The sequence below is a fragment of the Cariama cristata genome, unplaced genomic scaffold (assembly GCF_000690535.1).
Source record: "Cariama cristata isolate BGI_N322 unplaced genomic scaffold, ASM69053v1 scaffold19980, whole genome shotgun sequence".
Classification (NCBI taxonomy): Eukaryota; Metazoa; Chordata; class Aves; order Cariamiformes; family Cariamidae; genus Cariama; species Cariama cristata.
This window is the reverse complement of record NW_009594355.1, coordinates 17,744-31,232: the sequence shown is the minus strand read 5'-3', so window position 1 is coordinate 31,232 and position 13,489 is coordinate 17,744. Positions and strand designations below refer to the sequence as shown.

Sequence of the window (13,489 nt, the reverse complement as noted above, 5' to 3'; positions counted from 1 at the left end):
TTACGTAGCACATTATAAATAAGCATGCAGAATGTTTTTCTGAACAAATCAACGCTGAAGATTTTTTTTGCATTAATAAACACATGAGGGTTGCTTCATTAGCTATTTCATCAGCAACTTAAAGTACAGGACCTTTCATCTAAATAAACTAAACTAAGTTTTGTTTTCAAATGCAGTAACACAAGTAGTTTAGTAGAGAACGTTTCCAAGGATGACCTTTCAAACTAACTGATAATACCATTTCATTATCAGGAGCACAGGCAGCCATCCACACATTTCTCAGGTACACCATTTTTTGTCCTCCAGCTACTGGAGATCTGACTTAGAATGGATTATCAAATGGTTCTTGGATGTGGAACCGTGCATATGTTTCTACAGCTGCTGCATGGCTCTCTCTCGATGTTCTGGGAATTACCAGATAACTTAAAGGTGATCTGATTTGCAGTAAGAACAAAAAGAGGTATAAAAAAATTTGAGGCAGTCTATTTGTCCTGTCTGTGCAGTACCAACCAATCACAGTAATTAATAGTAGTCAGTGTAGATGAGTATCACATTTCTTATAGCCCAAAGGGCTCATCTTGTAGCCACTCTATAACCTCATTAATAAGTTACTTTCCCATGGACATGGTTTATACTTATATTTTTAATTTTATAACGAAGTTATCAATTATTTAAAAATTTAAAGAAATTAAATTCTTCCCCTTACCACAACCAAAGCAAAGAACTGCAGTGTCGCACAGATACCAAGAGCTAGAAACACTGGCACCATGAAGTATACTGTGAGAAAAATCAGTATGCTGAGAAGAGAGAAACTGACCTTCATAGAGTTCCTCTATGACCTTGTGCCTATTGTATTACTCACTCAGAGGTTTTAATGCTGCCCCATATTCTGCAGGGCAGATACACCAAGATATACACATAAAAAAGTCTTTGGCTGCATGGGGAGAAATTGTGCCCCCTCTGCATACCATAGTCTCAGAACTCTTGGTTTTAAGTTTTAGTATTAATCAACATTTCAGACAGATACCACTAGTTTTCATATTTTAAGATTCCACATTAGCTATCCAATTATTTAATGAGTACATTGAATTTCCTGAATAAATGCCTTCTCAAATACAAATGTCAACTTTTGAAATAACCCCTGTCTACAGCAGAGTATAGGATCTAAGTAACAGATTACAAGCAACTCTAGAATCGTTTAATAAACCTTATCCGTGCATCATTCTGATGTATAAACACAGTGTGTTTCTTTCTCTGTATCGTCACTTTTGTCTTATTTTTGATCTTGCTGCTCTTGATTGTCCCTCATAGCCTCTTACTGCAATGGATTTGCTTGCTCAGGTGCAACATCAGCCCTTCAATGTGTAGAATGGAGGTAATTCAGGATTATAGAGATATCCTTATGTTTTCAAGAGACAGAAAATCCCATCTTCAGAATCAAAATGGATGTGTTATACTCAGCAGCTCTTTTAGTGTTAGAGACTGAATACAAAGTATTGCAAGGCATCTCTTGAGTACAGAAGAACTGACAGTGCCTGTAAAACCGATCTGCAAAGCTGTCGTGGGATCTCAGAGAATCCACACAAGTCCAAGGAAAGATGATCAATATCTCAGAAACACTTAAGTCCAAATAGATTGAGCTGAATGTTACTCTACTTGCTTCAGTAAGTATAAAGAGAAAACCTTCCCATGGGATGACAGGTCTATTACTATTAAAAATGAAAAAGCAGCCTGTTAAGAAGCTGACCTCCCTCCATTAAATTTAGGTCTGAAAATAATACAACAAATTTGAAATTAGATCATATAGTACACTTGAATAAAGGTCATAAAAGAGTTTAATATGTTTTAAAGAGGGTCCTGCAACTACTTTTTAAAGAACTACTGGATTACCACGTTTGGATTCAAACTGGGAATTTTCTGCCCCCTTTGACCACCTCATCCAGACACTTGAATTGTTTTAAGTTCTGCTTTTTAAAACATAATCACCGTGCTCAAGCCTACAGTTTAAACTGGCCAATTAACTCACTACTGACTATTAAGAACATGAGAGAATGAATACGCACCATTTCCATCCTGTTTGCTGAAGCAGCTTGCAATGCTTTTGTGTTTTCCAGCTTGCTCTCCCCAGCCCAGTTACTACATGCACCCAATCTGGTAGGCTGATTTAAGCATTTACCAATTGCAAATACAAGATTCAATCATCAATTTTAATTACATGGCTTAGTCATAAAGCAAGCCAGAATTTATCTTTTCTACCTGGCCTGATCAAAGCCTACTGACAATGTCTAGTATTATAGCCTGAGTGTTTAGTTAAGTTTTTTCAGGTTGTTACAAGGTTACTCACTGAGGGTTTATTAGGAACATAATTCATGTATGTCTTTTGATCCATTTGGGTCAGCTGATTATTATTTTTAAGTGTACCTGCTGTTAAGTACATGGCCCCAGAGGACGTAGACTCCAGGGTTTGCTGGAGCTGAGGGCCTGTGGTGCATGGACAGCATTCCCAGGCTCTTAGTCATAAGATGCATTCCAGATAGTCCATCTACCCAGGCTACTAGGTTACAGGTAACTTTCAGATAAGGCTACCCAAGTACCAGCTAGTTCACCAGAAGTGCTGCTGGGACAGAAGGAGTTTGATGGCACCTATGGTCCATCTAGTCTAAACTAATTTTTCTGGGAGTGAGCAGCATTTGCTGTAATTTTTTTGAGTTATAAGAAAGTCATACAGTAGGCAGATATAAAGTAATCTGTCTCTCCACCAGTCACTAGCGGAAATTCACTCAGAAACATAACACTGCCTGGTTATTATCAGTTATAACGGGTAGCAACACAATTCATAGAGGTCTACTTTTCAAGTCCAACGCTTCTTTTTAATAAGTTCACTGACCTAGTTAGGTGTTGGCTCAGTCAGTTAAGAACTTAAAACATTTAAATTTTACTTACTATTGTTAGATCTATGCTTGTATTTCCCCTTAGTTTGGAAATTAATCTCCTTAATGATTTAGTAAAAGTAAATGGAAAGAACAGGTAATGAGTAACTAATGAAGGGTGAAGTGGCCGGTAAGTAGAGGATCCTCCTCCCCTCCCTCTTTTCTCATTTGAGAACTATGATTCCCTTATAGTCATAAAATGTGTGTGTGTGTGTTTGTGGGGGCTGTTTGTCGGGTTTTGTGTTTGTGTCCGTCCCCCCGCCCCCCATTTAAAACATCTGGCTTATCTTTCAGTTGAGTTGGGGGATTCTTAGAGTATGATGAATTTTATTACGTAGTTAGGACTATTTAGTAAGTCAGACCCATTTAAGGGTCAGCAAACTCTTCCCCCCGCCTCTCTGGAGAACTTTCGGTGCTATCAAGAGAGAGTGAGCGCAAGCGAGCATGTGTTTACAATTCAGATCTAGAAATAAGTGTGGCTTTCTTTTTATTTTCAGTTTGATGCTATCAGATGCTACCTCTAGAATACCACACTTCTGCAAAAAGAAGTATTTCAATGTGTATTTTATGTGCACGTGTACTAAAGCAGATTGTAACAACTCTATCACAATACTACACACATCTTATTAAAACAAATATTTGGTACAAATCTTTTTTCTGCCAACTATAACTAGATGACCATTTCAGAAGCATCCTTGGCAATGCTGCCTTTTGTGTAATTATCATGCACATTACAACTTCAAACTAATGGATTTTTTTACTGGAGCTAGGAAAAGCCTCAGATACCAGTCGGTGTCATACCAAGCTTTGCTGCTAAGTGAATCACACATGGTCAAAGATTACTAGATGTACTAAATCTAGTAAGCCGGATTTATTATTTAGGTTGAACTGCATGTGGATGAATTGATAAAACAATCACTTGAGTGGGTATCAAACCACAACAAAAAATGGTATAGTAATTTGTAGCAGATTTGACATAACTATTTAACAAATATATACCTCAAACTAAAAATACTGAAATTGCATACTGTTTATATATTGTACATTCACACCACAGCAACATGAAAATCCACAGTCATTACACGTTCTTTAAGCATTCCAAAGCCTTACCTTTGAAGAGCCATTTGAGTACATCTGTATCATATTTTCTGCTCCCTGTTTTACCTTCAGTTCTATATCCAACTGCTTCTTTAAGGCCATCAGTCTGTTGTTAGTAGAAAAACGAGGATCGCTATTTGGAGTATCAGGAGTCCTAGGACAATCTGTGAATTAAAGGTAAGATGTAATGTGTGGAGGGGGGGAAGGGAAAAAAAAAAAAAAAAAAAAAGAAAAAAGGAAAAAACCAAACTCCACAAAAACCAAAATCCAAACTCCTCTGCCCAAAACCACCCTAAACTCTATTCTATTAAGTCATAGATTAAACAAAGTTGGAACATCATACTTCAGTATTAAGACTGACCCTCCTTTGCAGAGCTACTTTGCAACAGCACTGCAAATGCGCCTTAACATGAAAAGCCTCACGAAAGCCTGGTGACTCCCACACATGTCCTAATTCACATGAATCACTTCCGGGAGTGGTAAAATAGGCAGGTTTGTAGCTAGGTCTATTTTCGTTTCAAAGGAGATTTATTTCTTCTTGAGGCAATTAAAAATGCAGTTTTCCTTTAAGTTTTCTTACACCCCTGATTTTAAATCCAAGTGTTTTAAAAGTAAACTTGGACAATAATATTCAATATTAATGAGCACAGTCTAAATACAGATATTGAGTAGATCCTCATTAATTCTACTGTGAACACTGCAGACACAGTTTATGTCAAAATTAAGAATAGATAAAATGAGCCTTTTCCTTAGTTGTAAGGCTGAACAATTTTGAACCATTTTTGCCATGGAATCATAAAAGAATCCTGGGATAACTGGATATACAGGCAGAGAGTTTTTTAAACAACTGTGATCAGTGGGAAGGATAAAGCTTTTTCGTTTGACAATATTACTGTGTTTAGATCTCCATCTTGCTGGATTAATTTAATGGAATGCAAGTTAGTTTTATCAATCAAATTATATAGTCAAACTCCTTAACTTTTCTATCTTCCTCCAGAAAAGTCTATTAATCACTGATTCATATTTCACCTTCTGCAACATGAACTGTGAAGCAAACTGAAAATAAGTGGCCACTGGACTATTTCTTAGTACTTAACCATTTCCAACATGACTGTCCTTTTAGCTAACTATCTTGCCTAACATCCCAATGGCTTCTCTTTCAAACTTTTTATAAAAGAGGATAAATTATGTCCACTGTAATTTTTTTTGTTAGGGTAGAAGAAATCAACAACAACTGAGCGAGTAATACCTTCTCTATAGACCAACTCTGCAGTTGGTCTCCTGGAAGACATTTACCCAATATCAACAGTACAGTCTTTTTCTCCAATTTTAATTAATTTTTCTTGAATTAAAACTAGGATGATGGATCAAGTTCCTGAAGTCCTCAATTATTAGAAAACACAGTCACTGCACTAGTAACTTACAAATTATTAATAATGAGGTGTCATGGGGAGGAGATGCCTTATCTGCTGTTTCCTATTTCTTCTGCAGAAGTTTCTGATAACTAGTTTTGGAGATTTAATACATTTTACTTTCAAGTTTGCTTTGTAATTTCCTCCTAAATTGCAATCTTTGCTGAGGCTACATACAGATTTCATGTAAGGAGAAGTTTTCATTTCCTCTGCTGCTAATTCACTCCTTACTTCAAGCCACTTCAAGACTCTTACTGCATCCTCATTACCTAAAGGTAGTACAGAAAATACCAGATGTTTTGAAAAAAAAAATTAAAAAAAAATAAAATCTGTGTTATTCCTCATCTGTTTTGTCATTCATCCTCTTCTCAATGTTTTGGCTTGGTTTCTCTGTGAAAATGCACTTGCACAGCTTTACCTCAAATCTGTTATTAATAAAACAAAGATTAACAACATGCTTTCCTCTCACTTATATCTTCACATTCAACTAATCCTCACTTAATAATCCATTCAAAATTAGAACAAACATGAAACTTGAAAGTCAGTGTTAAGTCTCCCTGTAAAGTAGATTAATCGTATAAATGAATATTTACCAACTTTAGATTTATGATGGAGGCCTCTACCACTTAAAGAACCCAGCCCTCTGACGATCCCTGGGAAGACTGTGGGGCTCCTGAAGTCTGTTTCACAGCTTTTAAAAACACACACAAGCAGTCTTCCTTTGCATTAAAAGGACATTCAAGTTGCAAGCCAAGGACTAATTAAGAGATACCACAGTTCAGGCTGCTCAGGCAGCTGTTATTATCTCGCTTTGTGTGTCTGCACTGTGAAGGTGTAACCACATCACTTAACCTGGGTCATCTCAAGAGTTGGTCTGCACTTGTGGACCTAAACTACCCTCTACCATTTAATTTAAATAGTTCTACTATATGCTTTGTTTGTAACCAGCACCAAAGGAAACTTTTCTGCAGTATGGACTGATACCTAAGAGGAAAACACTTTTTGCCTTCAGGTGTAATAGCTACTCACTGAACTCCCAAACATGGAACTATATGGTTTCTTAACAAAAATTACTTTTCTTTTTAAAGGGCGAGGGGGGGTGGGTGGGGGGAAGTTTACCAACAGCTTTTCAGAAATGGCTTCCAAGTGACTCCTTCTCCCTCCTCCCAAGCCCATTACAATTCAGTAAGCAGCCTGAGGCAGCTTCTTATAGAAGAATTCAGATTAAAGTTTCAAATCAGCCAGACAAACTGGTCTTCTTATGGAAAGAGTTGACAATCTTAGAAGCAGCACTACAAGCTACATCTGTATTAACTGTTTCCCTCTCTCTTTGTAATGTCTACTGAGGTTGTAATCACTTTGGTATGGTTAATTATGTCTGATCTATTTGTGTAAAGCACTATACAGAGGGGCTCAAATCTCATCTGGAGACATTTAGTCATTCTCATAATACAAACAAGTAATAAATTAATCCAGCTAATTGCAATCAATGGGATCTACGTATATGCTTAAAGTTAAACAAGAGTTAAGAACTCACACCAAATTGATATTTCACTCAAGTAAGTAAGTAGCGACTGGGGAAAATAAGATTCTCCTGTTTGCCATGTTTGTTGGTCAATAAGGACAGTACAAGACTTGCCATTTTGGATGCATTCAAGTCCAACTTTGCATAGGACAGCAAGAGCTTTGCTGGGGTATGGATTAGTGACTCTAGGCATTTTCTTCTTGACAGTGAATATCAAGTGAAGTAACAGATGTATTTCAAGTGAACTTCACTTCATTTCAAGTAACTAACGTGTTATTTTTGCTGAACAACTATGAACGTTGTTGCTTAACACTGAGTTTTGTGTGGCTTGTTAGCACACATCCAGGCTGCTGGAAGAGCTGCAGTATTGCTTCCCCAGCACCTGCAATATCCTGTTTTCATGAAAATATACTCACAAGACTTAAAATAAGTTAATAGCAATGGTTTAACTGGTCGGGTGGTTTGTTTTTTTTTTTTTAATGTGTTGATTGCATCAGGACAATGGCAGTTTTCACTCTGAAATGTTTATCTTAACCATGATTCTTTGCTCTTCTGAAAAGGTTTTCAGTTTGACACTTTGCATAGTGCTCACCAGCAAAAACTTCTTGCTGCTAAATTGCCTTTTACCAGCGCTCCTGTCTAAATTATATTTATTAGAGCAGCGACACAACCCTACTCTTCTGGGGCTGCTGCTCATTCATTTGGGGACTCTTCCCCAGATGCCAGGTACGCTATTTCTTCAGTAAGCTCAGTGTGATATCTAGGATCCCATGTAACTTTCTGAATTTGGGTTCCCAGATGATACTGCAGCATGCTGCTAAGCTACTCAATTAGCAGCAAGTGCCCTTTGGTAAATAGTTAATTTTAATCTTATTTGAGGATATTTAATTGCAGTTCCCCTCATCAGTGTCACACCCAACAGAAATACCTGTGATGCATGTTTAGGCATTGCTGGAGGAGGGATGAAAAAGGCATCATCAGGCTTTTCTCAGGGAGTCAGATGGTTGCATCAGCACTTGAACTAAGCCATCTGTCAGTCCCAGGCAGCAGTGGACATTCTGCACTCAAAGAACACCCAGCACTGACCTCCCAGAAACTTCTGAAGTTCAACTGAATTTCAATTCAGTAATGGGTAATTTTAACTACTAAACAAGTGACAGATTTTTTTCAAATTGCTTCAATAATATTATTCTACATTAACGTTCCCAAAAGTTACCATAAAATTCCTATGGATTTGAGCCTTGCAGGTGGAGTTTACTGTCTAAAAAGTCACTACCTCTACCAATTTGGTTGCTACCTCTACCAGTTTCCAGTAATTGGTCTTACACGGACACTTTGGTGTCTGACAGATTAACCTAGTCATTTGTAGGGACAAAGAAATCCCCCAAACAGTCTCCCTCACTCCCCTGTCTGCTAGTTATATTCTTAAACAAAATAATTTATTTTCTTTGTGATCCCTACAGCCAAATTTGATGTAAATTTGATAGCTTAGAAGTTAGGAGAATAGAAGAGGCATGAACTTGTCTTTTTAATTTCATGTTCTTCATGTTTTGTGCAGTCTCCTCAATTCCCTCAAGTTTTTTCTATAATCTCAACTCCCTATCCACCTTTACTTCAATTCCATGGAACAGATTAATTTCCTAATGTATATATATCCTACATATCACCTACATGCCTAATTAAACCAGTGACTTGCTGTAGGTAAGCTATTTCAATCTTAAACCTTGCTAAGTCATGTTAAAACCCATAATCTCTACTGCTACTTTTTAGACACATGAAAAGAACAAAAATTTAATCTGTGCTACTGTGTAGAAGTGTTTTCAAGATACACAATTTCTTCATCCCTAAGACTAAAGTAATCACCCCCATGTTACACATTAAAATAAATCTCTCTGATTTCCAGCAGTAAGGGTTACTAGGTTTGTCCCACTCATTTTGTATTGCTGCATTCTGCTTCACTTTTAAGTGCTGACCTACAAATTTTAACACTCCATGTCCTAGTATGACTAATACACTGCCCGATAAAGGCAGACATGGGTACAAAGTCCCACTTCTAAAACAAATCTAGATTCACCAGCAACCCTATAAGGTAAAGTAAACCTATGTTATGCTGAAAGTTGTTTCTGAATCATACACCTGCTGCCAAATCTACCCCCACATCCAGTAATATAGCTTTTTGGCAAATTGTACTTTTTGCTTAAGGTTTAATACCAACTCTTCAAATAGTTGTGCAAATGATTTCCTACAGCATTAGGACATGGGAAGCTTTCAGCTCTAGGCAAACTACCATCAAAACATCTTAACTTGCTTGAAATGGAATGCTATTAAACCACATTTTTCTACAGTAGATTAATTAACACTACAATTAATGGTTTTAACATGTATCGATTAAACTGTGCTGAATACAAAGAAGTTACACTACAAATTAGTGGTTCATTAGAAAAGTAATGTAAGTTGCTGCTTGATAACATAAGCAACAGTAAGACTCTCAACAGCTTGCATGGCATTTTTCAGGTCTAAATCTGGAGCACTTTACAAATGTATGTTCACACCCACTTTTCAGATACAGGAACAAGGAAAGATTAAATGACTTTTCCAAGTTACCACAATGACCTTTCAACCAGTCAACAGAAACAGTCAAAAAATCTTCAGGACTGACAGATTAAAGGAATCATCACCTTATAGGCAACAATTCTCTCAGTGTTACTTCTCAATGGATCTCAGTCCTGACTTTGCTACATAGAACCTGCAAAAACCTCCAGAATAGAAGACTGGGAAAAACATAGGGCCACCCACAAAAATGTTAAAGTACATAAACAGAACACAGACCTTGACTCCCACAGCTCTTAAATCCTCTTTACCTTATTTTCAGCACTCATGCTCTACAGTCTAAAAATTTCCCATCTATCCCATCTCTTTTAAATAATTTGTCACTAACTGACCAGAAAAAAAGTGAAACATGAGCTAAGGTGAAAAGCTGTAACTTAGAATAAAGCCAACCTCTGTAAACAAGGCACTTATTTGGGGAGTAAATGGTTATCAAATTCACTGCTAATCCCCAGTAAAAGCAACAATTCCAAAACCGAGACACTTGCGACCTCTCCACAGAGGTATCTTCAGTCAGATGGCAGTGATCTTTAGGGCTGTGGGTCTATGTATCTGCTGAATATTCTGTATGTATAGATACACATATACACACACACACAAACACCCACACAAGTCGGTGTGTCCTAAGTTTTATGTTACTAACCTTAATTTGCAAAGGTCAAGCTTACTATTAAGTCAAACCTAAGACTTCAGTATTAAAAATCAGAGTATTATGTAGATGATGTGCACCCATGAGTCTCAAGACAGATAGAATGTTTACTGATAGTACTCCCCCTCCATGAATTAGTGACCATGAATCAGGAAGGAGACAGGCAATTAAATCACAAGGCAAACAGTATAAAAAACTCAGGCATTTCATTTTTGGAGGGTGGGTGCTTGTAGATCTTTGATCTAAAAAAAGATATGAAAAGAGTTAAAGATTACCTTTTTTTTTCAGAAGGTTATGCAATATTTTCTATTAAAATAGGCCTTGCATAGAAATACTTGATGTGATACTATACATAAAATATAAAGATCTCAGCAGAATTAGTAAGTATTTTCTTGCATATTTCAATAATTAAGAGCTTAAAAGCTATCTACCAATACCACTCTGACTGGAATGAAAGTTAAAAACATACTACTAAGAGGTTTAGCATGTATCAAAAGCGGGTAGAAGCACATAAGTTTATCAACCTTGATCTTTTATCCCTTGAGCCTTTCATGAAGTCTCTGTTATTTGAAGACAAGGTGAGATGAGCCTGGCTGCTAACTGTCACTCACAAAAGCAACGGGCACTGTCAGTCTTTTCAGAAGTGTACTCAGGATCTGAACAACATTATTTCGATCTTTGTAGCCAAACTATCTCTTTAGAACTAGTAAATGCTTTCTTAGGGTCTACTGCATTTCCTGAGTCACGCACAAGGATAATATCGCTCATTAACTCATCCTGATAAGAGTTTTAAAGTGCTACACTGAAAGGGGACGTTCCAACAAGAGCATTCTGTGCCCATCCACTTTGCAAGTTCTACTACTAGATGAACTTCACAAATTTACATCCGCACATTTTTATAGTCAGTCTATACACAGTTCACATACAATTTTCTTTCTGGTCCACTCTTCCCATTCCTTTAAAAGCCACACTACTGTCAATAGTGAAGCACATTTTCATAAACCTTATCTGATAGGGAACAGAATGCTTCATGCCTACTAAAAACCCAATGGCTATCTATGAAGCATACACTATTGTATTCATTCCTATTTCACAGGGCAGCAACTACTTTGCCTCACTAGTTCCAGCTGTCTGTCCCGTCCCCCCCCCCGCCCCCCCCAGCCCTTTGTATCTCACAAAGATCAAAAGCAAAAAATGCAGAGAATACAGAGAATACTATGCAGGCCACCATGAACACTTCAACACTTTTGCAGCATGTCACAGGGCCAGAGAGTATGAATTGCTGACATCACCTGACAGTATTCTCTTAAATTCTCACTGTAACCAACCTTTCTTCACAAGAATGATGCAGTCTTTTATTCTACTGCCCAAGCTTCTTAGGGCTTGGCATTCACTTCACAAACACCTTTGATGGCTCGTGCACATTTATTAACTTTTTGCCAAGAGTCCGTGCAATGTGAAATCACCAGGCTGGCAATATCTCCCAAGTCATTCCACAAAGCTGAAAAAGGACTGTTTACTTTGACAACATTCCATCTTAAAATACCAAGCCTGGTATTTTTAAAAAATACACTCAAAGTTAGTATTGACTCACTGCCATACCACAGAAAATACTAATTAAAACCATTAATTACAACCATTCTGTGATTCCGTGAAAACAATTTCAAATTGTATTTAAATGGTAGCTGCATTGTGGAAAAGCCTGAAGACTTAATAAATCGTTGCCACAGTAAGAAACGTTTGGTAAGCTAGTCAGATAAATGGCACAACAGAAAAACAGTTTTTCAAAGTTAGATTTAAGTTTAAAAAACAAAAACAACAACAATCTTTTAAGTACAAATGTTATAATTTTTTTTCCCCATGGAATAAAAATGCATTAATGCTGATGCCTACAGCATAACTAAAAAAGTCACTGCAAGAGCTACTGAAATTTGCTTTTATACAGTGAAAAGCTGTTAGGAAACATTACAGTGATTGAGAAAATATTTTAATATAGTAATAACTGAAAATGAAGAACTGGTATATGTTAAGTTAGCCTTTACAGCATCATCAAATAGTCCGTGAAATACAGTGCTCCCCAGAAAGCAATTTAAAACTTAAAGGGACTGGACACTTATTTGTGAATCAAAAAAAATAGGCACACATAAGTAACAAACTCTGCAGCTACGAATTCGTTCATTCCTAGATCAATTTTTTCACGTGAAATGGGATACAGATTATCTAAGTTAAGAGAAAAAAAATGATTTCACAATAATGTATGGTACCTGCAACATCTTCAGGATCCGTTACAACAATGTGTGCGTTTAACTCCTGTAACTTATGATGCAAGTCTTCTAACTTTTTATTCGATTTTTTCAAAATGTTGTCCACATATGCCAAGTTCTTTTTATCTGTTGTGACCTTCCTGAGGTTCTCTGCTCCCTCCTTGATTTTAAGTTCTTTCCTTATTTCCCGCTTGATTTGGTCCTTTACTTCATCCAGCTTCTGCTGTACCATTGTATCTGAAAAGTCCAACTTTTGGCCAGTGCTCACATTCTCAGATGCTACAAGAGTTTTGGCATCCCCCTAGAAAGAAAAACAGTAATATAAACTACCAGGAAACACTGTTTCTTGACAATGCATGCTGCACACTGAAAATGACTAGGCTTTAGGCCTCTCTCTATTAAACCCTCACTTTGTAAGACCATTTACTAACCATGGGTCTACACTCATGTTGCCCTAAAGCAACAATCTCACAAGACATTTCATGTTAACTGGAGTTAAATTTTACAACAGATTTATTTTAAATTTAGTGACATCTTCACTATGCCTATTTTTCACACCAAGAGATTTAAATACTTCTGGATTTGTCACGGCTACTTGCCTGGCAGTTATATGCCTTAGAGCTAATGACTCACATCTGTAATTTTCTAGATTTAACTGTGTGTTTTAGTAGACCAAACGGATATAGGAAATAACACTAACTTCTAACAATTAATATCTATGATGAATTTTTATACATTCATTAAAATAGATACATTTAAAGATTGTAAAAAAAAAAAGTTAAAAAAACTTACTGATGTTTCCAAATGTTTAAAGAAATACTGGCATCTTTAGAAAGATTTGTCAAGATGTTACTGGAAAATAAATTTGCTAGATTTTTTTTTAATCCTTTAAGTAAAGTCTTTCACTTTAAATAATAATAATAAAAAAATCTTACTTTCTTGTGCAGGCGAGCTAGGCTGAAATGAAAAAAAAATAAAATGTTGCAGTGATGAATAGCAGTTAC

At 36.6% G+C, this 13,489-nt stretch overlaps 1 protein-coding gene across 1 annotated transcript in view; it reads right to left on the bottom strand.

Moving 5' to 3' along the window:
- Positions 1-12,780, bottom strand: part of PKN2 (protein kinase N2) — a 29,816-nt gene extending 17,036 nt beyond the window's left edge. Inside the window, exons 1-2 of the mRNA XM_009697722.1 lie at positions 12,486-12,780; positions 4,041-4,192 (exon numbers count right to left, since the gene is read on the bottom strand). Of these exons, the coding sequence (XP_009696024.1) occupies positions 4,041-4,192; positions 12,486-12,717 (384 nt within the window). The 5' untranslated portion in view covers positions 12,718-12,780. The remainder of the gene's footprint in view (positions 1-4,040; positions 4,193-12,485) is intronic.
- Positions 12,781-13,489: the final 709 nt, after the last annotated feature.